Genomic DNA, 26667 nt, shown 5'->3' with positions numbered 1-26667 from the left:
CTATCCGATTGAGTGTAGTTCAGCGGAGTGGAGTACTTGAGGTCACATTATCAACCAATCAGCTGCTTAATGTACAGTCCTGGTCAAAAGTTTTTAAACTGACAAAGTTTGCTGCTTCAGTGTTTTTAGATCTTTTAGTAAGATGTTTCTATGGTATACTGAAGTACAGTTATAAGCATTTCATAAGTTTTTAATCTTTTATTGACAAATGCATCAAGTTTGTGCAAAGACTCAATGTTTACAGTGTTGAGCCTTCTTTTTCAAGACTTCTGCAATTCACCCTGGCATGCTGGATGTCAGCTACTGGGCCAAATCCTGACTGTTGGCAACCCATTCTTGCCTAATCAGTGCTCCGAGTTGATCACAATGTCTGTGTTTTTGTTTGACCACCCGCTCTTTGAGGATTAACCATACGTTTTCAATGGGCTTGAGATCTAGGGCGTTTCCTGGCCATGAACCCAAAATTTAAATGTTTTGTTCACCGAGCCACTTAGTTATCACTTTTGCCTTGTGACATTGTGCTCCATCATGCTGGAAAAAGCATTGTTCATCACCAAGTTTCGCCAGGATTTTTGGAAGAAGTTGCTCTTGGGGGATGTTTAGATACCATTCTGTATTCATGGAAGTGTTCTTAGGCAAAATTGTGAGTGAGCCCACTCCCTTGGATGAAAATCAACCCCACACATGAATGGTCTCCAGATGCTTTACTGTTGGCATAACACAGGACTCATGGTAGCGCTCACCTTTTTTTCTCCAGGCAATCATTCTTCCAAATGTACCAAATAGTCTGTGAAGGGGCCTCTTCAGAAAAAATAACTTTACCACAGTCCAATCCCTGTCAGTCTGTTCTTGATGTTTTCCTAGAGAGTGGCTTCTTTGCTGTCCTTCTTGACACCAGGCCAGCCTCCAAAAGCCTTTGCCTCACTGTGCGTGCAGATGCACTGACAACTGCCTTCTGCCATTCCTGAGCAAGCTTTGCACTTGTGTTGAACCGATCCCGTAGCTGAGTCCTCTTTAGGAGACTGTCCTTGCCTTTAACCCCTTAAGGACGCAGCCTAGTTTTGGCCTTAAGGCTCAGAGCCCATTTTTCAAATCTGACATATTTCACTTTATGTGGTAATAACGTCGGAATGCTTAAACCTACCCAAGCGATTCTGAGATTGTTTTCTCGTGACACATTGGGCTTCATGTTCGTGGTAAAATTTGGTCGATATATTCAGTGTTTATTGGTGAAAAATTGCAAAATGTAGAGAAAATTTTGAAAAAATTGCATTTTTCTGAATTTAAATGCATCTGCTTGTAAAACAGACGGTTATACCACCCAAAATAGTTACTAGTTCACATTTCCCATATGTCTACTTTAGATTGGCATCGTTTTTTGAACATTTTTTTATTTTTCTTGGACGTTACAAGGCTTAGAACATAAACAGCAATTTCTCATATTTTTAAGAAAATTTCAAAAGCCTTTTTTTTAAGGTACCTCTTGAGTTCTGAAGTGGCTTTGTGGGGCCTATGTATTAGAAACCCTGATAAAACACCCCATTTTAAAAACTAGACCCCTCAAAGTATTCAAAACAGCAGTTAGAAAGTTTTTTAACCCTTCAGGCATTTCACAGGAATTAAAGCAAAGTGGAGGTGAAATTTGCAAATTTCATTTTTCTTGCTGAATTTCAATTTTATTCATTTTTTTTTCTGTAACACAGAAGGTTTTACCAGAGAAACACTACTAAATATGTATTCTCCAGATTCTGCAGTTTTTAGAAATGTCCCACATGTGGCCCTACTGCGCTCGTGGACTAAAACACAAGCCCTAGAAGCAAAGAAGCACCTAGTGCATTTTGAGGCCCCTTTTTTATTAGAATATATTTTAGGCAGCATGCCAGGTTTGAAGAGGTGTTGAGGTGTCAAAACAGTAGGAATCCCCCAATAGTGACCCAATTTTGGAAACTACACCCCTCAAGGAATTCATTTAGGGTTGTTGTTACCATTTTGACCGCACAGTTTTTTCACAGCACGTATTTGAATTGGGCTCTGAAATGAAAAAAATGTCATTTTTTCCAATAAAATGTCATTTGTGATCAAAATTTCTTATTTTCACAAGGAACAAAATACCCCATTTTGTTGCCCAATTTGTCCTTAGTGTGGCAATACCCCATTTGTGGTGATAAACTGCCGTTTGGGCCCATGGGAGGGCTCAGAAGGAAAGGAGCGCTATATGTTTGTTGGAGTCCAGATTTTGTTGGATTGGTTTTCGGGTGCCATGTCGCATTTGCAGAGCCTCAGAGGTATCAAAGCAATGGAAACCCACCAAAAGTGACCCCATTTTGGAAACTACACCCCTCAAGGAATTCATTTATGGTTGTTGTTAGCATTTTGACCACACAGTTTTTTCACAGCATCTATTTCAATTGGGCTGTGACATTAAAAAAATGACATTTTTTCCAATAAGATGTAATTTTTTACCAAAATTTCTTATTTTCACAGGGAACAAAATACTCAATTTTGTTGCCCAATTTCTCCTGAGTGCATCAATACCCCATTTGTGGCAATAAACTGCCGTTTGGGCCCATGGGAGGCCTCAGAAGGGAAGGAGCGCTGTGTGTTCTTTGGAGTACAGATTTTGCTGGTTTGGTTTTCGGGTGCCATGTCGCATTTGCAGAGCCCCAGAGGTATCAAAGCAATGGAAACCCACCAGAAGTGACCCCATTTTGGAAACTACACCCCTCAAGGAATTCATTTATGGGTAATGTGACCATTTAGACTCCATAGTTTCTTCACAGAACTAATTTGAATTGGGCTGGGAATTAAAAAAATATATATTTTTTCCAATAATATGTCATTTTAGCTCAAAAATTCTTATTTTCACAAGAAATAAAATACTCCATTCTGTTGCCCAATTTGTCCTGAGTGCGGCAATACCCCATTTGTGGTGATAAACTGCCGTTTGGGCCCATGGGAGGGCTCAGAAGGAAAGGAGCGCTGTGTGTTCTTTGGAGTCCAGATTTTGCTGGATTGGTTTTCGGGTGCCATGTCGCATTTGCAGAGCCCCAGAGGTATCAAAGCAATAGAAACCAACCACAAATGACCCCATTTTGGAAACTACACCCCTCAAGGACTTCATTTATGGGTGTTGTGACCATTTTGACCCCATAGTTTTTTCACAGAACTTATTTGAATTGGGCTGGGAATGAAAACAAAATTATTTTTTTCAAATAATATGTAGTTTTGGCTGAAAATTTCTTATTTTCACAAGAAACAAAATACCCCATTCTGTTGCGCAATTTGTTCTGAGGGCCGCAATACCCCATTTGTTGTGATAAACTGCCATTTGGGCCCATGGGAGGGCTCAGAAGGAAAGGACCACCATTTGGCCTACTGGGGATTTTCTAGTGCGAAGTCATGTATGCAGAAGCCCCTGAGGTACCAGAACAGTTGAAACCCCCAAGAAGTGACCCCGTTTTAAAAACTACACCCTTAAGGCATTCATCTACATGTGTAGTGAGCATTTTGACCGGAGACCTACACCCCATAAACTGTAATGTGGGTTCTCCCGGGTATGGCAATACCCTACATGTGGCTGTTATCAGCTGCCTGGACACACAGCAGGGATCAGAGGGGAAAGACGAGGGGGGATAAGCTGTGTGGAGTGCATCAGGGTAAGTAAAATTGGGATAAATTATAAACCAAGGGATGTATGATAAATTTTAAAACACTTTCATACAGAGCTCTGGTTATTCGGGACACGTGTCACATTGATATATTGTGTCCTCCCTTACCCCCTCTTATAGCAGACTTTGCACCTCTTTTGACTTTTTCCCTTCTTGCCAGTTTGGGGAACTTCTCCTGGAAAGTGTTGCCCTGGTACGATGCGTGTGGGCTCGCTTCCAGAAGTACTGGGTGCCCCCCCCTTCTTGGTCCCTAAAGATTAGGTTCTTGATAATCACCTCTTGAAATTCCAGGAAAGTTCCCGTCTGGCCTGCACATCGACGTAGCATGTACGCATTGTACAATGCCATCTGTATGATGTGCCCGGCCAGCTTCTTATACCACACCGCATGGCGCTGTAGGGCTTCAGGGCTTGATCTTACAAGTCCATCCCTCCCATGTACCTATTGTAGTCCAGGATGCAGTCTGGTTTGGGGGTGGCCTTTCCTTCATATATCCTAAACCTGTAGGTATACCCTGATGCACTCTCACAGCTTATACATCTTCACGCCATACCTTGCCCTCTTACCCGGCAGGTACTCGCGGAATTGAACCCTCCCTTTAAAATGTACCAGGGACTCATCAATAGAAATACACTTCTCAGGGGTGTATGCTTGGGAAAACCGGGCACTGGAACGGTCTAATAGGGGTCTCCGTTTATACAAACGGTCAAAACTGGGGTCATCTCGGGGTGGGCACGGCTCATTATCAGTATAATGTAAGAAGCGAAGTATTGCCTCATTTATTTATTTTTTTAGGTTCCAGTTCAGTTCTGAAGTTGCTTTGAGGGGCCCATATATTAGAAACCCCTATCAAACACCCCATTTTAGAAACTAGACCCCTCAAAGTATCCACAACAGCATTTAGAAAGTTTATGAACCCTTTAGGTGTTTCACAGGAATTTAGAGCAAAGTAGAGGTGAAATTTACATTTTTTTTTTGGTAAGAAAATCCTCTTTATACCATTTTTTTTATAACACAAAAGGATTTATCAGAGAAACGCAACTTAATACTTATTGCCCAGATTCTGCAGTTTTGAGAAATATCCCACATGTGGCCCTCGTGCGGTAATGGGCTGAAGCATCGGCCTCCGAAGCAAAGGAGCACCTAGTGGATTTTGAAGCATCTTTTTTATTAGGCACCATGTCCGGTTTGAAGAGGTCTTGTGGTGCCAAAACATTGGGAACCCCCCAAAAGTGACCCCAATTTGGAAACTAGACCCCTTGAGGAATCCATTGTAGTTTTCTTGGGGTGCATGCGGCTTTTTGATCAGTTTTTATTCTATTTTTAGGTGGCGTGGTGACTAAAAAACAGCAATTGTACGATTGTTTTTTTTTTCGTTTTTTTTTACAGCGTTCACCGTGCGCTATAAATGACATATTCACTTTATTCTGCGGGGCGATACGATTACGGCGATACCAGATGTTTATAGGTTTTTTTTATGTCTTATGGCGTTTGCACAATAAAATAAGTTTTGTAAACAATCATTCACTTTTTGTGTTACCTTATTCTAAGAGCCATAAAGTTTTTATTTTTCAATCAATAAAGCCGTGCGAGGACTTATTTTTTGCGTAACGAACTGTAGTTTCGATCAGTACCATTTTTAGGTACATGCGACTTTTTGATCTCTTTTTATTCCATTTTTTGGGAGGTGAAGTGACCAAAGAATTGTGATTGTGGTTCGGTTTATTATTTATTTTTTTTACGGCGTTCACCGTGCGGGATAAATAATGAAATAATTTTGTAGTTCAGGCCGTTACGGACGCGGCGATACCAATTATGTATAGTTTATTTGTTTGTTTATATATTTTTATTAATAATAAAGGACTGATAAGGGAAAAAGGGGGATTTTTACTTTTAATACTTTTAAATCTTTTGTTTTCTTATTTTTACACAACTTTTTTTAACTTTTTTTTTACTTTATTACTTTGTCCCACTAGGGGACATGAGGGCAGGAGGCCCTGATCGCTATTCTAATACACTGCACTACATGCGTAGTGCAGTGTATTAGAACTGTCAGCTACTCACTGACAGCAAGCATAGTGGGTCCTGACGTTGTCAGGACCCACTAGGCTTCCGTCTATGGCATCGCCGGACGCCATTGTTTGGTGTCCGGTTGCCATAGTCACCATCGCCGGCCGCTATCGCGTAGCAGGCCGGCGATGGCAGCTTAACCCCTAAAAAGCCGCGATCTCTATAGAACGCGGCTTTTAAGGGGTTAATCAGCGGGGACACAGCGATCGGTCCCCGCTGTAGGAGCTGTGACAGCTGCTGAACAAGACAGCAGCGTCACAGCTCCTGTATGTGTCGGGAGGACGGCCGAAACGGCCGTTACTCCCGTGACGTACTATTACGTCATGGAGCGCGAACGATACAGCTGCCATGACGTAATAGTACGTCAAGGAGCGGGAAGGGGTTAAAGCCCTTTTGGAATGGTTTGTGGAGGCCATGTCACATTTACAAAGCCCCTGAGGGAACAAAACAGTGGAAACCCCCACAAGTGACCCCATTTTGGAAACTACACCCACTGATTAAATTATCTAGGGGTATAGTGAGCGTTTTGACGCCTCATGTTTTTGCAGAAATTATTGGAAGTAGGCCCTGAAAATGACCATCTAAATTTTTCAAAGAAAATGTAGGTTTAGCAAATTTTTTCTAATTTCCACAATCACTGAAGGAGAAAAAGAACGTAAAATTTGTAAAGCAATTTATCCCAAGTAAAACAATACCCCACATGTGGTAATAAACAGCTGTTTGGACACATGGTAGGGCTTAGAAGGGAAAGAGCGCTATTTGACTTTTGCAGATCACATTTAGCAGGAATGGTTTGCGGAGGCCGTGTCGCATTTACAAAGCCCCTGAGGGGACAAAACAATGAAAATGCCCAAAAAGTGATTTCCTTTAGGAAACTACACCCCTTGAGGAATTCATCTAGGGGTGTAGTGAGCATTTTGACCCCACAGGTGTTTCATAGAATTTATTAGAATTGGGCAGTGAAAATAAAAACAATCCTTTTTATTCAATAAGACGTAGCTTTAGCTCAAAATTTTTAATTTTCCCAACAAATAAAGGATAAAAAGAACCCCAACATTTGTAAAGCAATTTCTCCCGAGTACGGCAATACCCCATATGTGGTCATAAACTGCTGTTTGGGCACACGGCAGGGCTCAGAAGGGAAGGAGCCTCATTTGGAGTGCAGATTTTGCTGGATTGGTTTCTGGGCGCCCGTGGAACCAAAACAGTGGAAACCCCCCAGAAGTGACCACATTTTGGAAACTACACCCCTCAATGCATTCACCTAGGGGTGTAGTGAGCATGTTAACCCTGCATGTATTTTGTAGAAATTAGTGTGCACTCAATGTTGCAGAGTGAAAATGGGATTTTTTCATACATATGCCAATATGTGGTGCCCAGCTTGTGCCACCATAACAAGACCGCTCTCTAATTATTATGCAGTGTTTCCCGGTTGTAGAAACACCCTACATGTGACCCTGATCTTTTGCCTGGACATTCGACTAGGCTCAGGAGTGAAAGAGTACCATGTAAAATTGAGGCCTAATTTGGCGATTTACAAAGTATTGGTTCACAATTGCAGAGACTCCGATGTGAAATGATAAAAAGAAAGTGACCCCATTTTGGAAACTACACCCCTCAAGGCATTTATTAAGGGGTGTAGTGAGCATTTTTCACCCCACAGGTCTTTTCCATAAATGAATGCGCTGCAGCTGGTGCAAATTAAAAATTAAAATTTTTCCCTAGATATGCCATTTTAGTGGCAAATATGTCGTTCCCACTGGAGAGACACACCCCAAAAATTGTTAAAAGGGTTCTCCCGGGTATGGCAATGCCATATATGTGGAAGGAAACTGATGTTTGGGCAAGCTGTAGGGTTCAGAGGGGAGGGAGCACCATTTGGCTTTTGGAGAGAGGATTTTGCTTGGTAGTAGATTTGTTTGAGTATTGCTGGTGTTTCCGTTTAGAATGTGGGGGTACATGTAAGCTGGGCAGAGTATATCAGGGGCATAGTCAGGTGGTATAATAATGGGGTAAAAAAAACAATAAAATGATCCATAGATGTGTGTTACGCTGTGAAGCAATCCTTTCTGCACAGGCCAGTGTCGCACTGATATATGGTGTCCTTTCTAATGCCCCTTTTGGTCCACACTCCGCACCTTTGCAGTTTGGGGAATTTTGCTGGGAAGTGTTGTCCTGGTATAATACGGGCGCCCTCGCTTCCAGCAGATATGTTTGGGCCCTCCCGTTCCTGGTTCCCTAATTTTAGGGCCAAGATAAATCGCCTCTTGTAACAGAAGAAATGTTCCCCTCGGGCCGCACAACTGCATATTTTTTATTTCCTGAGTTATTGGAGGCCTTAACTAATTTTATTTTTTCATAGACGTAGTGGTATGAGGGCTTTTTTTTTTTGCAGGATGAGCTGTAGTTATTATTGGTACCATTTTGGGGTACATGCGACTTTTTGATCACCTTTTATCCTATTTTTTGGGAGGCCAGGAAACCAAAAAAACGCAATTCTGGCAGTTTTTTTTAGTTTTTTTTTTATACAGCTTTCACCACGTGTTATAAATTACATGTTACCTTTATTCTGCGGGTCAGTACGATTCCGGCGATACCTAATTTATAGCACTTTTTTATGTTTTACAATATTTTGCAAAATAAAATTACTTCTGTAAAAAGAATGTATTTTTTCTGTCTCCAAGTTGTGATAACCATAACTTTTTAACTTTTTTTGTATGAGCTGTATGAGGGCTTGTTTTTTGCGAGACGAGCTATAGTTTTTATAGGTACCAGTTTTGGATACGTGCGACTTTTTAATCACTTTTTATTCCAATATTTGTAGGGCAAAGTGACCAAAAAACAGAAACTCTGGTATTGTTTTTTACGGGGGTTTTTTACGCTGTTCACCGCGTGTAATAAATAATATAATATTTTTATACCTCCGGTCGTTACCCTCGCGGCGATATCAAATACATATGGTTTATTTTATTTTTTTCAGTAATAAAGGTCTTGGTAAGGGAACAGGGCGATTGTGTTTTATTTTATTACTTGAAACTTTTATTATGTTTTCAAACGTTTATTTTTTTTCACTTTTCTTTAGTCCCACTAGGGGACTTGAAGGTCCAACTGTCAGATTTTTTTTTTTCTAATACATTGCGCTACCTACGTAGTGCAATGTATTAGATCTGTCAGTTATTTACTGACAGCAACCCGGTCAGGCTTCGCCACCCGGCAGGGCATAATCGGCTTCCGTAATGGCAGAGCAGGAGGCCATTGTGTCTCCTGTTGCCATAGCAGCAGTCGCCAGTCCTGATTGCCTGTCAGGGCTGGCGATCTACTAGCAACTGCTAAGATGCAGCGATCGCTGCATCGAAGTGGTTAATGGCAGGGATCGGAGCTAGCTACGGTTCCTGCCGTTACAGGTGGATGTCAGCTGTAACATACAGCTGACTTCCACCGCTGATGACGCCGGATCCGCTCCTCAGGCGACACCATCTTGCCGACGGCTACGGAAGCCGATCAGGCTCCGCCGCCGGGCGGGTCTTGACCGGCTACCGTGCTAGGCAGATCGGGAGGCCAGTATTAGGCCTCCGGTTGCCATTGCAGCCCCCGGAACCCCGTCAATTTCATTGCTGGGGTTCCGTTGAGCTGCAAACCCCTTAAATACAGCGATTGCGTTTGAGCGCTGCATTTAAGGGGTTAATGGCGGGGATCTAATCTAATTTCATTCCCCGCCATTACATCCGGATGTCAACTGTAAGATGCCGCTGACATCCGGCGATGATGGCACCGGCTCAGCTTCTGAGCCGGTGCCAAGCATTTGCACTTGACAGATAATTAAATACCTAGGGATACAACTTACTACAGACTCCTCCCTATTATTTAACTGTGAATTTCTAGTGCCTAATTTAGATCCCAACTACACTTGCTCCATTTTACCTTGCTCACCTGGGAAGAAAGGAAAAGCCTCTTGAAATCCTACATAACTGTTATATATACTAAAAACTGACCCTCCTTAAAAGAGTTATCTTACTTGTTTTTTCAGAAACCATTGCAAATGTCCTGAAAAATAAAAAAGAATCAGTACCTATTGATTCTCCTGGCGATCCTCCCAGGTGTTTAACATGCGGCCACTGCACCCAATTAGAGCCCTCAGCAGGCTTGTGCCGTATTACTGGCATGAATGCTCAGCGCTGGGCACCATGATGGCAGGAATAGGAATACGGCACGTCAACACTGAGGCCCTCTGATTGGCTGTAACGGTCACATGCTGGGCGCGTGTAAATGACCGCCCGATCGTCAGCGTTAGATCATCGGGGGAAATCATAGGTGAATACTGATCTTTTTTTCTTTTAGGACATTTGCAGCGGTTTCTCAAAAAATTTACCCAGTCAGATAACCCTTTAATCTTCTAAGCTCGTTTTTTACTAAAATAAAACAGTTTTTTTTTGTTTTGTTTCCTGAAATAGGAAACGTTAGACCACCTCCAAAAAATGCCTCATGGTCGGTTGGGACTCCCATGATTGCAGCTGTACTACAAAGCTAACCAACTGAGTAGATGCATTTTCTTAAATAGACCTGGAGTGAACCATACTAAGTCCTAATATAACCCCTTTGTTATGGTGCTACTCTATGGCTAACATCCCTCACAAGAATATTAACATTCTCACTGAAAGGACTTTCTCAGTTTTGCAGGACTTTCTGACCTCACTGAGCCCATAAAAGACTTGTTCCCTTTGACTTCTCTGAACTTACCCCGCCTCATCCTGAGAAACCCACACCCTCATTTGGAATTTTTGAATGGTCTCAGATACCACTAAAAGTGTATTTTCAAAAAGATACACAAACTCTCTCCTCTTCTTTACCTCACACGAACTGTTGCCCAAACACTTTCTACACGTAGCTTTAAAGCACTCTGTCAACCATTTACAAGAAATTTCCCTACCAAAACCTACATGTTTAGACCGATTCTTCCTCCTGCTTCCTTTCCGGGGAAACTTATCTAAAGTCTACATAGTTCAATTGATCAGAAGTAGGCTTTTAAATCAAACGTTGTCTGTCCAGTGGCGCAAGCACGAAGCACACACCAAAATAGCAATTCACAAAGTTTATTGAATTTCAGGCAAGGAAAATCAACGTAGTCTTGTCATTGTGTCAAAGGAAAAAAAATTCAACAAATCTTCGCAAGATATTGGTAAATAAAATACACATTCTGATAGCATTATAGATTTGACCGAGACCATAAAGTTTATCCGTCATATGGAAAACATGGATCCAGTTAGTTTGATATACTTTTTTGCAGTGCGTGTCCTGTCCCAGTAAACCAGGGACAAGCCTCACTGCAGCCTTAGAGCAGCTGATCGGTTCGATCATATACTGATTACCAATGCAACAAATAAAAAGCACAAAAGAAATTGAGTGAACTGTTGCATCAGATTATGAACTACTCCACATCCTCACAGGTACCGCCAAGGGAACAGGTCTGTCAGTCTCTGGTAGGAGCAGACTTAATCAGAAGACTTGATGAATGTGGCTTGGCCGTTGTATAAAATATGGAGCCTGGAGGGGTATTGCATGGTGCATTTAAAATTTGCTGCATGCAGACATATTTTAACCCCGATGTATTGAGATCTTTTCCTCTGCACTTCAGTGTAGAAATAAAGAAACACAAGAATATTGGTGTTATTCAATTGTATCGGAGCTTGTTCATGGGCAAGATACAGAAAATCATTTCTGTTTCTGAAATTAATGTCACAGTAAAAGTTCTGGGTGGTGCTCCGGGGGAGTACGTGGTGCATAGGATTGACTGTTTTCCAGGTCACTTACACGTAGCTCCACCTCTAACTCTTTCCCGCGTGCATTGAATACAGAGCTATATTTATCTTAACCTCTTTAGTCCTTATAGTAAGAGCTGATTAGCATTGCTGAATAGCAATGATAACCTTCAGTGTTTCAGGATTAGGTTCTAAGTAAAGGGGGTTTTACACTGGATGATTATCGTGCAGATGAGCGTTAATAGATTGCCGATCATTGCCCTGCGTAAACAGGGCAGCGATCAGCAGATGAACGAGCAAACGCTCGATTATCTTCTGATCGATAATATTTCTTTTTTAAAACGATACGTTGTCGGCAGCGCGTCTCCCTGTGTAAACATGATGATAATGTATGGGGACGAGCTATCTGAGTAACGACCGCTCGTCCCAATCCATAGCTCCGTATGACAGGAGCAAACGACTGCCGATCAACGATGTCTCGTTGATCGGCGTTTGCTGCACCTGCCAATTGTCGGTGTAAAAGGACCTTAAGGGGATGAGGTCTCCGAGCCTGAATAAGTAGTAGGAGGAGTGGCCACCAATCGCCGAAAACGTTCTACGTTTTTGAACCACATCATTAGTCTTGTGACCGGTGCCCGTGTTGTTTAGACTAATAGGGCGATATTCTGTATCCACTGAAGTGGAGATTTGTCAGCTGAAGGTTGTTGGACAAAGAGGTTTGCCCCCTGATAAATCAGGAGACTCAAATGTTGCCCATGAGTGTTAGATGGCCGCAGCCACTATAGGGGCCCGTAGGCATATCGAGCTTCCACCCCCAATATCTGTAGATGAGAAAGTCTGGGATGGGGGGATTGTGGTAGTAGGCCCAGGGAGGATCTGTGGCCTGGTGGGCAGCAAATTGTCAGTAAGGCTGTGGGTTACTGGGACACCTGAAGTTTGCATAGCAGAATGAGGGGGCCTCAGGTCCCCACTGCAGTGGTATGTGGTGGGTCTATGAAAGCAATGGACCTATGACACCTATTTTTCAATGCTTTATGGCTCTGAGGGAAGTGTCGCCTTTGTAATGATCCTATTAGTTTGTCCCTGGTCAGGCAGAGTGTGGGGTATGAACAGGTAGCGGTAGTCCTGAGGAGAAAATTGCAGGCAGGCAAAGTCTCTCGCCGACAGGAGCCATTCATTCACTGGGTTTGTAGAGATGATACGAGCCAGCCAGCACTGTTTTGCAGAGGCACACAAGGAGTGGGAAAGTGGCGTTCCCTCATGAGGGTCACTCTCGGCAAGATGTCGTCAAGCCTTCTGATTGTTTTACCTACTGGATTTCACAGACAGTGGGGCTTTGGGAGCCCGTGCAGTGCCTCAACATTTTCGGGATACAGCCGTATCAGCGGCTTGGCTGCCAAGCACTGTAATGCAATGCTTTTTTTTCTGGGTCCAAGATGGCAGCTGCGGCCCTTTGGAAGCAGGAGATAGCCGATCTCTGGGAGCCGGAAAATCCCTCAGTGGCTGCAGGGGTAAGAGGTTTATCTGGCACTGCCAGTTGAACAGGATGGTACACGATAGTAGTCTATAAAACAGGAGCACTAAACAGGCACCACTTGCTCCCTCAGCTGTAAAGTTCCGCCCCGGGCCTTTCAGCCTTTTAGGTGTTTTTTCTACGTTTTCGTCTGTAATATATTTTTATAAAACATAGAAACACAGAATTTGATGATTGAAAAGTACTTACAAGTCCATCCAGTGTACCTGTTCCATAGATTTTTGAACACACTCTAAAAATAAGTTTTTCATTGTGTTACATTTTGTTATCCTCCCTCTGACTTTAATTTGTGCCCCTTGTGCTTACAAATATTGCCTTCCTGAACTTTATTAATACCTTTTTATATACATTGTTTCTATCCTATCTCTGTCCCTTCTCTTTTCCAAGCTGTACATGTTTAATTCTTTATTAAATATATATATTATATTACCACCCACTTACCTAAACATACATATAAGTTACAGTGTACGCTTGCTTCTGTGACCCACCCCCACCTGGCTCTAACTATCCATGTTACTATTGGGTTAAAACCCAGAGGAAAGTTGTAGATTAGGGAAGGAAATGGGTTAAGTATTTATTTTTTAATTAATTCCTTATTTTCCCTACTATTGATGTTTAACTCACTGTTCTATAGTTGGCATAATCTTCCCTACATTAATATTTTTCCAATCACTGACACGTCAGCAGCAACTTAATGGTGCCACCTGCTCCACCCTTAGGCCTTATTCAGACGTCAATTGCAAAACTAGTCGGTTTCATTAGGGAAAAACTGATGATTTTACATCCGTTTTACGCACTGTAAAAAACAAACGTACGCTACTCTGGATGTACTTTCTGCTTTCTTTTCCGCATTTGCTATCAAACCATCAGTGAGAAACTGACTGCTCTCATATGGCGTCCATATTCTGCCTGTTTTTTTAACTGACCCGTTGACTTGAAGGTTCGAGTCTAGTGCAAGAATTATATTGCAAAATGCAAAATATTGCATGCTGCTACCTTATCTGCACGGACGAACAGTGCGGAAAGTCAAACATCGACTTTGATGTGTCAGTGCGGAGTCAGTGTGCAGTCTGTTCTACACTCGGATAGCACACATAAGTAAACAACGTTCGCCTGAATAGGCCATTATTTCTTGTAATACTATTAGATGTTTCTTATTCCATGTGAAAATCAGTTTGTATTCTAGCAGTTTTAAACATCTTTGTGATCAGACACTTGTAGCTGTAGATGTGTGGTATATACAAACTTTACACCTATTATTTTTAAAGTAAAATTTGTGTCTAAGCCTCTTCTCGGATGTAAGTTTTAGTCACAAAGCTGAGTTTTCATGCATTTTTTCCCCCCCCACACAAATCTTGTTTGCCACCAGGACGACGATTTCTTTAACCCCTTAATGACCGGGCCATTTTGCGCGTTAATGACCAAGGATTACTTTTTGCTTTTTTCACGGTCGCATTCCAAGAGCCGTAACTTTTTTTTTTTTTTTTTATTCCGTCGACATAGCCGTATAAGGGCTTTTTTTTGCGGGACGAGTTGTATTTTGTAATTGCACCATTTTTAGATGCTTATAATATATTGATTAACTTTTATTAACTTTATTTTAGGAGAGAATTGAAAATAAGCAGCTATTCCAGCATTGATTTTCACGTTATAAATTTACGCCGTTTACTATGTAGCGTAAATAACACGTTAACTTTATTCTATGGGTCGGCACGATTACGGGGATCCCAAATATGTAAAGGCGTTATATGTTTTCCTATGTTTGCACAATAAAAACCCTTTTAGAAAAAATTACTTGTTTTTGCATCGCCGCGTTCCAAGAGCTGTAACTTTTTATTTTTCCGTCAATGTGGCTGTATGTGGGCTTGATTTTTACGGACCAAGGTGTAGCTTTCATTAGTACTATTTTGGGGTACATAGGACTTATAGATTAACTTTTATCAAAAAATGTATGGGGGAAATGGGAGAAAAGAGAATTTTGCCGTTTTTTTTGGACGCCGTTCATCCGGCGATTTAATATGTTAATTTTATTGTTCAAGTCGTTACGATCGTGCGGATACCATATATGTGTATGTGTATGTGTATGTGTTATTTGTTTTGGCACTTTTACTAAATAAAACCAGTTTTTTTAGTCCCACTAGGGGACTTCACTATGCGATCTGCTGATCGCATATATAATGCTTTGGTATACTTAGTATACCAAAGCTTTATTGTCTGTCCGTGTAAAACTGACAGCCAATCTATTAGGCCATGCCTCCGGCACGGCCTAACAGGTATTTGCTGAAGGCAGAACTGGGGGCCTTTGTTAGGCCCCCGACGGCGCCCCGCTATTTCTTTGTGGGGGCGCCGATTGGGTGACAGAGGGAGCTCCTTCCCTCTATCAAACACATTAGATGTCGCTGTCGCTATTGACAGCGGCATTTAATGGGCTAAACTGCTGGAATCGGAGCCCTCATCGATTCCGGCAGTTGCGCGAGGAGCCAGGCTGTGTATAACAGCCGTGCTCCTGCCGCTGATTGCGTGTGTACACTCGCAGTACCCACGCAATCGGAGGACTGATATATCCGTCCTTTTGCGGGAACTTACTCCTGCACAGGACTTATACATCCATCCTTCGTCGTAAAGGGGTTAAGTAGCCGAGTAAGACTGTTGCGATAATCAGGCAATATATAGCGTTTGGGAATATATTCACTATTGGGTGTATAATCCCTTTTATATTGACATTATCAAATTTGAATCTACACTCCTACAGTTGAGTTTTTTGTTTTAAGATGTGTGTATGAATATAGAAAATTGTCTTTTGCAGATAAAGGGTCTGTTTAGATCATTAAATTCAGTGCGTGTTGAAACGTTGCATCAATACGGTCCTTACTTTAAATGACTAAGTAGAACCTTTAAATTCTTCACGTGGTCTGTGTTCAGAAAATACATGTAGGGTTTGAGGACACACTTACTTTTCAAGGTGTTGAACTCTGTTTTTTGAAGGTGTTACGTTAAAAAAAAAAAAAAATCTACTTGAAATCAGATTTTTGGTCCATCCAGTTCTGGTGATTTTGTGAAGGTATTTGCATCTATACATACATGGGTGGCATATAGTTACTCTTGAACTTTTATTTTTAGCAGGTGTTGTGTCCAAATGTGTAACATCTTATTTCTGTTTTATCTAGAGACTTACACTCCTATCTTCTTGGAGACCAAGAGGAAAGTGAGAACCAAGCTAATCAACAGGCTGCCAACAATCCACATATCCGAAACAATGCTATTCCAGTGGTTGGGGAGGGTTTGCATGCAGCTCATCAAGCCATATTGCAACAAGGAGGCCCTGTAGGATTTCAGCCATACCATAGACCAGTCAAATTTCCTCTCAGGGTAATTTCTTTGTCATTTTTCTTTTACATGAAAAGCTTAAAACGAGCACAAAAGCGCATGTACTGCAACACAGTTTGTAGAAAAGAGAATAAGCAATAAGTGGTTATGCTAACCTGGTGACATTGTGCTGAAAGCACAATGTCCTTAATGACAAGTAGTAGTCGAAGAGCTGCTGCCTGGAGTCATTCCTGGGTCCTTGATGGTCCTGTGTAGTAGACACACAAAGTAGAAAAGGGTGGACTTTATTTGGTAAAGTGTAAGAGCTATGTGTTTTAGAACTGGATCAATTCATTCATCAGGCATAACACATCAAAAAATGCAAAAAATTGTGTAAAGGTCAGAAGGGAGGAAAATTACCACCTTTACATTTCCATACGATTGGATACAACAGAATACAATTCACAAATGAAAACATCTAAAATACGTTACAAACAATGTAGGAAATATTGAAACATTATAATAAATGAGGATATTTAAAACCTATACTATAAAAAAAGTTTATAGGTAAATTAATAAGTGGGTAATCCTACGGAAGCCTGCTTAGTCCAAGAATAGTAAAGCAGGACAGGCTGTTTAGATGCATACTGTTGCCATGGTGTCTGCACCTGGGGCATGGGGACATTTGAAATGTGACTCTGATAACGTGTTGCAGCGTGACATCACACAACAAAAACGTTTGAAAAAGTCAATAAGGTGCTGGTAGGTTGTCTCAGGTATCTGGTGCCATTCTTACTGCAGTGCATCCCACATTTGCTGGAGGGTGCATGGGGGAGGATCCATAGAGCGAACAAGACGATCGAGACGGTGCCACAGATGCTTAATTGGGTTCAAGTCTGGCGAATTAGGGGGCGAAGGAAGTACTTGGAAGTCTTTGTCGTGCTCTTCCAACCACTATCGGACATTTCTAGCCGTGTGACATGTGGCATTGTCTTGCTGGAAGATTCCATTTGCCCCAGGAAAGACAAACAGCGTGTATGGGTGGACATGATCTGCAACGATGGATTCATACCCAAACAGGTTCTGAGTGCCTTCCACATGGATGAGTGAGCCCAGAGAATGCCATGAAAAAATTCCCCAGACTATAACTCTGCCGCCACCATCTTGTGTTCTCCCAGCAATGGTTGCAGGGTGTTTGTTCTCTGATGTTTCTCACCTGACACGCCAAAGTCCATCTCTTCAATGAAGCAGAAAACGTGACTCATCAGAGAAGGCAACTATTTGCCAATCATCGGTGGTCCAATTCTGATACTGCTTGAAGCCTTTTTTTCCAATGCACCTTTGTTAGCATAGGAGTGGTGACCATCCGTCTGCTTACTGCCCAATACGCAGTAAGGTTCACTGAACTGTTTTAGACACACGTCTGGTAGCCCCCTGGTTTATTTTCACGGTGAGCTGCTCCACTGTAGCGTGTCGTTCGGCCCTCACGCACCTTCGTAGCCGACGTTCACCTCTCCTCAATGGCACGCGGTGCTCCACAGTTTTCACGTTGGTTATTCCCAATGGTGCCATTTGTCCATTCATGATACACTTTCACCACAGCAGCATGCGAACAGTTCACAAACTGCGCTGTTTGAGAAATACTGTCATTCTTGGCCCGAAATCCAATCATCCCTTTTTGCAACTGTGATAAATCGCCCCTTTTACCCATGGCAACATAGTGATATGTGTTCAGACAGCCTATCGTACACCTTATATACCCGCCAAGCCAGCCCATGACATCACTTCCTTCATGGGCTACGCGCTGCCAACATCGAAAGTAGGAGGTGGTCATAATAATGTGACGCATATATATGTGCGTGTGTGTGTGTGTGTGTATATATATATATATATATCAAACGGTAAACGGCGTAGATTTAAGACGCGAAAAAGAGTGGCGAAATTTCAGGTTTTTTCTATTTCCGCCCAAATAAAAGTTAATAAAAGTTAATCAATAAATAATATGTCCCCCAAAATGGTGCTATTGAAAAGTACAACTTGTCCCGCAAAAAACAAGACCTTATACAGCTATTTCGACGCAAAAATAAAAACGTTATAGCTCTTGGAATGCGACGATGGAAAAACTTAAAAAATGGCCTGGTCATTAAGGTCCAAAATAGGCTGGTCATTAAGGGGTTAAGCTATTTTTAAAGTTGTTGATCTAGTGTTTCCAAATAGAGAGGATTTTTCATATTGGACTATTTAACACTTAATTCACACGTACAAAAAGAAGAGGCATCAAGGGAAAACCACCTCTGATTTCAAGATGTTTTTGAAGCTGAAAATTAAGTTGTTTTTTTAATTTGAAGCTTTTTTTGAGGAGTTTTTTCTTCGTGTCAATGGAGAATAAGCTCCAAAAATGCCTCAAGAAGTGACATGCTACTGCTTTTTATAAAGTTTTGTTTACGAAGCGTTTCTTGAATTCAGAAGCCTAAAAATACGCCTCATGTTAACAGCACAATGTGTATTTCCCATTTAAAATCAATGGGAAAATGTTTGCAGGCTTATTTCAAGTGTATTTGAGCGTAAAACTAGGCTTTTACGCTCCAAAAATCAGCCTACAAATAAGCGGTGTGAACATGCCCTTAGGTATATTTTAATTAATCATAAAATATACTGCTTTTATGTTATTTTATAATGTATAGCTTGTATTGATAATAATTAAAAATGTCTATATCATCATACACTTCGGTTTTATTATTAATTGCCATTTCATAAGAGTACACCATTTTACATTTCTAACATTTCATCACACACACACACACACACACATATATATATATATATATATATATAACACACACATTATATCAAAAACACGGAACGGATACAAATCAGATGCAAAACGGCCGTCAAAAACTGACCTAGACTGCGTTTTTAACAGCCGACATCAGAGCCTTGTGTGAATAGAAACAGCCGCAATCCCTGCATGGTGTGGAGTGGGTAGGAGATGCAGGGTGGGATTGGGGAGCTGTAAAGGCGACAAATGCTACCTACTCCCTGAAGTTAGGGCTAGTGTTTATCGTCTTTGCAAACTGACAAGCCTGCGTCGAAGATCTGATCTGAGGTCAGTTGAGAGCAGCTGCATTCTGGGCTCTCTCTCGCTCTCTGCGCCGGCCTTGGCGATGCACTGAATATGACATAAGTGACATTACAATGTGTGTGTCAGACTTCAGTGTAGTGCTGAGGCCGTAGCAGAGAAGGAGAGCCCTGACATGGTACACAACAAGTATCTAATCTATCATATATCCAATCTATCACAAGCTATGCACCACTCTGATAAAATTGGCACATTTTCAGACCCTAGATGACCTTTTAGGTGGAACATTGTTGTAAAAACTGATAGTAAAAACGGATAGCAAAAACTGATGACCACTAATGACAACTGATAGTTTTGTAGTAAAAATTGTGAAATAACCTGAAGGCAACGGATACATTTTTGCATCAGTTGTAATCACTTGAGAGACAAAAAAACTGATGCTGATGCAACTGATATATGTGAGCGCACCCTTAGGGCCTGTTCACATCACCGTTAACCTTCTATTGAGGGGTTTCATCTGAGGTTTCCGTCGGGTTAACCCCTCAATGGAAAGGCAATTGGAAATCTCAGCTTCCGTTTACCTCACCATTGAACTCAATGGTGACGGAAACCTAGCTATTTGTTTCCGTCTTTCACCGTTGTGACAGGGTTCCGTTGTTCTTGACGGAACCAATAGCGCAGTCGACTGCGCTATTGATTCCGTCAAGAACAACGGAACCCTGTCACAATGGTGACAAACTGAAACCATTAGTTAGGTTTCCGTCACCATTGAGTTCAATGGTGAGGGAAACGGAAGCTGAGGTTTCCGATTGCCTTTCCGTTGAGTGGTTAACCCGATGGAAACCTCCGACGGAGCCCCTCAGCGGCAAGCGACGGTGATGTGAACACAGCCTTAATGGCCAACTGAGCATTTTTATCTTTTTTACCATGTGGGCGCTGGTAAATTTTGATGGTATTGTTTAAAATCCACCACCTGGACAGAATTTTTTTTTCACAATTCTCCGTAATATATATTGAAGAAAAAGAAGTAGATCCGGAGTGTGTGTGTGTGTGTGTGTGTGTGTGTGTGTGTGTGTGTGTGTGTGTATATATATATCTCTTTTACTATATTTTCATTAAGAACAATTTTAGAACAATAGCCATATATACGTGGTGATTTCATATGCCAAATACTCATCCATTTTTTCATGTATTTCTTCTGATATGCATCCAATAAATTTGAGACCGCAATTTGTCCACCTCTGTGAGGGTTATTAATCTTGTGTTATTTTTCTTTCTAAGAAGTTCCACTAGCATTTGATGTTATACCTGCCTTTCACAAATGACCATAGAAGTAATATGGAAATTAGGGGCTGGTACCCCCTATCCATTTTGATGCTAAAATTCATCCATCTGTTCAGTAGGGAGGACTTTAATTTACTATTTTTCTGAAGAGAGGCTACCCGATCCCTTTGCATTATTTGACTGAATAGATGGATGACTTCCAGCCCAGCGTGATCTTCACTAGAATCGCGAGATCACGCTGTGACGTCACTTACTCCCGCCGGTCCTTCACCAGAGCGAAGTAAGACGGACCAGATATCGCCTCCTGCCGTGCCTGGATGATTATCCTCCTCAGCAGCACCACAGGAAGAAAAACCAGTAGCTTGCAAGGATCCCAAGAAAAAGCAGGTTTAAATAGAGGACAGATCTAATTGATAGGTTAAGCTAATAATGAGCCACAAATTGCTGAAAGAGTTATCTTTCTTCTACCCTTTTGCGTAGCTACAGTTGCAGGGAGTGTGACACTTTTGTATTGACTTTAATTAACATTTCTTATTAGGGTGGTCACGATACCAGAATTTGGACTTCAATACCGATACTTTGTGTAGTATTGCGATTCTTGATACCAAAACGATATTTTGCCAACAATAATTAAAAAAAAAAAGTCCTTCCATTTTCTGAGGGGAGGCACGTGGTGTGATGAATTTTGAACCTCCATGTGCCTCACATTAATGGTAATTAACACCATCATGTTTCTCAGTCATAATGGACAACATTGGGTTAATGTATGAGGTACATTATGGGATTAATTACTATTAATGTGAGGCACATGGGGGTACTAAACTGATAACACATCGTGCCTCACATTAATAAGTGAAAGAAAGCCGTAAACATCCTTAATTACGCTATCAATTTATTACGGTCGCGACTATACTGTATGTGTATTTTATGTACTGAGACTTTTATTTTAATGTTTATGGTAAAAAATGTGTTTTTTTAACATTACTTTTATTTTTTTAACTTTTTTATTTTTAAACTTTAATGTACTGGCATATATCCATATACCAGTACATTAGCCTGTGTATTGATCGTTGTTAGGACATACCCAAGTTTGCCCTAACATACTTAGGTATGTCCTAACATCTTAACAGGAAATATGGTCAGACAGCTAGTGTCCTTTAATGGACCCTGGGCTGTCTGCCCACATATGGTATGTCCTTGAATGCTGTGGTCTGCTTTGATCGCAGCATTTAGGGGAATAGCGGCAAACATGTCGTTTCTCTGATCTCCGCTGTTAGAGCGGAGATGCGGCTGTGTAATACAGCCATTTCTCCGCTCCTGACAACAAGTGTGTGCGTGGTCGGCACGAGGTGATGCGGCCAGCGCTGCACTGAGTGCCAGCACCGGCACTGAAGACAGAACATGGGGGTGTTTTGCAGTGTTCCCGCCATGTTCTGTCCTCAGTGCCGGCCGCACCACATCATGCTGACCGCGTGCACACACTTGTCAGGATCGGGGCAATGGCTGCCGCAGCCCCGCTCTAACTACATTCATGTGTTACAATACTAAGCTGTGCTGCCACACAGCTTAGTATCGAAATACATTAATTAACAGTATTGAGCCGTTTGAGGGGGCACGGCATCTAAATCGTATCGATATTTCGATGCATCGTTCAACCCTATTTCTTATATCTTTTTAAGATACAGCTTCTATGTATTCTGTATACATAGAAGCTATATCCTGCCGTCAAAGCCGTTTAAAACAGGTCATGTGATAGTTGTTAGCTGGATCCTGAGACATGCAGAACCAGGTTTCAGCCAAGCAGTTAGTCCAGCTGACCTGAAGGAATCTGCTGTGACAGCGGGATACAGCTTCTATGTATACAGGATACATAGAAGCTGTATCTTAAAAAGTTAAACATTTTTAATAAGTCAATTGAAAAGTTCCTTAATCACCTAAAACATTGTTTTATTTAAAAAAATAAAAATAAAAAGTGTTTAAAGTTGAATATCCTGCGCGCAGCCAAAGGTCACAGAAGTAGGTTGATTTATTTTCTCAATGAGTGAAAACAAAATTTCAGTGATGCGCGACTCAAGATACATTATATGGATAAACGCATTGGGACACCACTCTTGAAGGGGTTTTCCACGTTCTGACAACTGATTACCTATCCACCGGATAGGTCATCAGTATATCATCGGTGCGTGTCCGACACCCAGACCCCGCACTGATCCGCCACTCCGGCTGCCTCCGCACTCCGGACAATATTGCCGGAAGCAGGTGGCTCCGGTCGAAGAATAGCGGCCGAGCTGCAATACTGCAGCTTGGCTGCTATTCGAGTGAATAGGAGTAGAGCTGCAGTTCTGCTGAACGGCCGCTATGCAGTGGTCGGAGCCATCTGCGTCCAGCTCCCAACTACTCTGTACCGTCCAATACATCCGTTACACGGAGGCAGCCGGAGTGGCGTGTCGGTGCAGGGTCCGGGTGTCAGAAAAGCGCCGATCATATACTGATGACCTATCCATTGGATAGGTCATATGTTTTCAGAAAGAGGAAAACCCCTTTTAATCATTGAATTCAGGTGTTTCATTCAGTCCTGTTGCCACAGGTGTATAAAATCAATAACCCAGCCTTGTAGTCTGTATTTACAAACATTTATGAAAGAATTCTAATGTGGTACTGTAGTAGGATTTCACCATTGCAACAAGTCAGTTTTTGAAATTTTTACCCTCCTAGATATTCCACGATCAGCTGTGACTAGTACAGATGTAGCCATCTGTATCGTGACTTAACGCATTATATACAGTGGCAAGAAACTTTAACTTGACTTTTTCAATGACTTTTTGTTGTGTAATATCACGCTGCAGCTAGTTAAACTTGATATAACACAGTGGACCAACACCAGCTCAGTGGTCCAAAGTCCAGTTTTCAGATGAAAGTAAATGTTGCATATCATTTGGAAATGCTGATTTCATTTTCCAGCAGGACTTGGCATCTGCCCACACTGCCAAAACTACCAATGCCTGGTTTAATAACCCCAGTATCACTGTGCTTGATTGTCCAGAATACTCGCCTGACCTAAACCCCATAGAGAATGTATAGGGTATTGTCAAGAGGAAGATGAGACACCAGACCCAATAATACAGACGAGCTGAAGGCCGCTATCAAAGCAGCCTGGGCTTCCATAGCCCCTCAGCAGCGCCACGGGCTGATCGCCTCCATGCCACGCCGCATTGATGCAGTAATTCATGCAGAAGGAGCCCCGACCAAGTATTGAGTGCATATACTGGACATACTTTTCAGTAGGCCAACATTTCTGTTTTAAAAATCTTTTTTTTTTTTTTTTGGGCTTATATAATCTAATTTTCTGAGACACAAAATTTTGGGTTTTCGTTAACTGTTAGCCATAATCATCAACATTAAAAGAAAAAAATTCTGGAAATAGATCACTCTGTGTGTAATGAATCTATATAACATATGAGTTTCACTTTTTGAATTGAATTACTGAAATTAACTTTTTGATGATGATCGAATTTATTGAGAAGGACTGGTATATCAGTGACGTCAGGGGCTTCCACAGGTTCAGCACTTAGTCGCACTGTGCCCAGGGAGTTCAGGCAACGTATCCCACTGAATGCCTATACAGCGGGAAACGTCGGTGCCTTCCGTCGGAGGTCTACATCGGGACTCCTCCCTGCATATAACTCAGACGAAAGTAAAAAAAACGTGATGTGAACAGGCCCTCAATTGTATCCTAAAGACGCAGATACAATTCATTCCTCTTGTCAGGGCCAGGATACATTTTTAACCGTCGTCACAAGGATGGCTTTCTGAAAAACGGATACATTGACTTCTATTTAAGCCGTTGTGACATGAAAACAGAAGATGTTCTATTGTTTGATGGCCGTGTGAATACACCCCTAGGACTTCATTGTTCTGAAAATGGCCGTGTACGTCTATGTCAATCATGCAGTCCTATTTGTGAGCAGGATGAGCTCAGATTGAAATATAGTTTTGTGGAAAAAGATTCGGAATAACATACAATTTTATTGATTTAATTTTCTGCTCCCTGTGCGCCAAATAGTCCAGTGGGCGGTCTCACTCATTGATTTTCAGATAATTCTGTATGCAAACAAATGCAGGGAAGGCTGTCTATAAATGGTTGAGACCACTTACTGGACTCTCGCTCACTGTAAGCACAGATTTAAATAAAAAAAATGGTAAGTTATCCTGAAAATTGCCATACAAATCTATTCATTAATTTGCACCGCTCTCCCTTCCGTATAACATAATGCCCACAGCTTGGACAGCAGCCCCAACATGACAGGTTCCCTTTAATAGACCAATGTGCATAAGAACTTGGTATAATTGTATCCATTCAAGCGAATTTGCACCTGCTGCTGCAGTTATCAGCTCAGAGTTAGGCCTTATTCACATGAACGTGTCCGTTTTGCGCGCGTAAAAACCGCAGAGTTTTTCCTGTGTTGCTGCTCCGGGTGGCATCCGTGTACAGTGCATGTCTGCAGTTTTTACGCGCGTATGTCCTCCGTATGTCACACGATTTTTACGTCCGCAAAATAAACTGAAGGAGGTGTTTTTTTCTCTTATTCATTTCTTTAGCAACTGTTGCGTGAAAAATGCATGGCACACGGATGTGCGTCCGTGTGCTGTCCGTGATTTTCACACACCCATTGACTTCAATGGGTGCGTGATGCGCAAAAAACGCACAAGTATAGGACATGCAGCGGATATGCTGCGTGAAAAACACTGAATGTCTGAATAGAGCCATTGAATTACATAGGTCCATGTGACGTCTGTTGTTTTAACGCGCGTAACACGGACGTGAAAGACGCTCGTGTGAATAAGGCCTTAATGTAGTAGTAAAAGGGGACTGTGTCTATGATTAACACCCAGCCCGCAAGTGGGTCTCCTAGAGACATGGAGCTGTAGAAGGCTCAGGGCTCAAAGGTGCTGTCTCCCAATAGTTCCCCATGAACGCGGAGCAAGATATCTCAGAATTACTTGGCTACCAAGTAAGCTATGTCCTTGTACCATACAGAGGAGTGGAGTACAGCAGGGAGTGGGAAGTAGGTGGGTGGCAAACTCCAACAGGACTCCATCAGCCGACAAGAAGTTCTCGCTCTCAGACCTGCAGAATCAGCCCTGAGTTCCCAGCTATTCGATTTCTTGAAATGTAATGGTTTGCAGTAGCACCTTTTCACTTGGCAGTCTTAGCAACTCGTCCCGAAGGGTTGCTAAATCCACAAATCCAGAGTCTCACTTTTTTTGCACACAATTTTAATACAGCATATTTAAGAAGTATTCTTAATAAACTAGGAATATTACTTTGTTTACAAACATAATGTATAACGTGTACACTGGGGAACCTTATTGAGCTTTTTTTTATAGGTCTCTTAGTGAATTTTGCTACTCAGTGTTTTCTCTCTGTTTACTGCAGTCAGTAGGAACTATCGTTAAACTCAGAAAGGCACTTTCTGGAATAGGGTTATATATTATATATCTTTATTAGGGCTGTGGATGGTATAAAATAATAGCCAGGTACTCCGCTCCTGAATTAACCCCACTCCATCACAGCAGTCCCGTTTGTGGCCGTTTTAGTCCATGATTCTCCTGCAGCAGTGACGTGCCTCTGCAGCTAATCGCTGGCCTCCGTAGTAATGCTGCCATGAACGGTATGTGACGGCTGCAGGAGCTTCCGGATCTGGAACAGCAGAGAACGGGCGGCTGTGCTGGAGCACATGTGGTGAGTACCTCATAGGTTATTATTGTATACCATCCCCTGCCTTAATAAAGATTTAAAAAAAAACATTTTAATAATCATATTTTAAACAATTTAATTAAGATTTTTTGCAATTGCATAATTACATGTCTATGTTTTTCTATTTTTTCCAGATATTTTTATTATTAATTTTGATGTGCATCACATTATTGATTGCCAGCTTAGTATGCCTTACACTACCAGGTAAGTGC

The 26667-nt window shown here is 41.8% G+C and overlaps 1 protein-coding gene across 2 annotated transcripts in view; it reads left to right on the top strand.

The window, feature by feature from the left end:
- Positions 1-26667, top strand: part of MARCHF6 (membrane associated ring-CH-type finger 6) — a 375114-nt gene that overhangs the window by 262739 nt on the left and 85708 nt on the right. For both annotated transcript variants that reach the window (XM_075826906.1, XM_075826903.1), the window contains exons 19-20: positions 16196-16397; positions 26590-26659. In XM_075826906.1, coding sequence (XP_075683021.1) covers positions 16196-16397; positions 26590-26659 — 272 coding nt within the window. The remainder of the gene's footprint in view (positions 1-16195; positions 16398-26589; positions 26660-26667) is intronic.

The sequence above is a fragment of the Rhinoderma darwinii genome, chromosome 5, assembly GCF_050947455.1.
Source record: "Rhinoderma darwinii isolate aRhiDar2 chromosome 5, aRhiDar2.hap1, whole genome shotgun sequence".
Taxonomy (NCBI): domain Eukaryota; kingdom Metazoa; phylum Chordata; class Amphibia; order Anura; family Rhinodermatidae; genus Rhinoderma; species Rhinoderma darwinii.
This window is presented reverse-complemented; position numbering and strand designations above follow the sequence as displayed.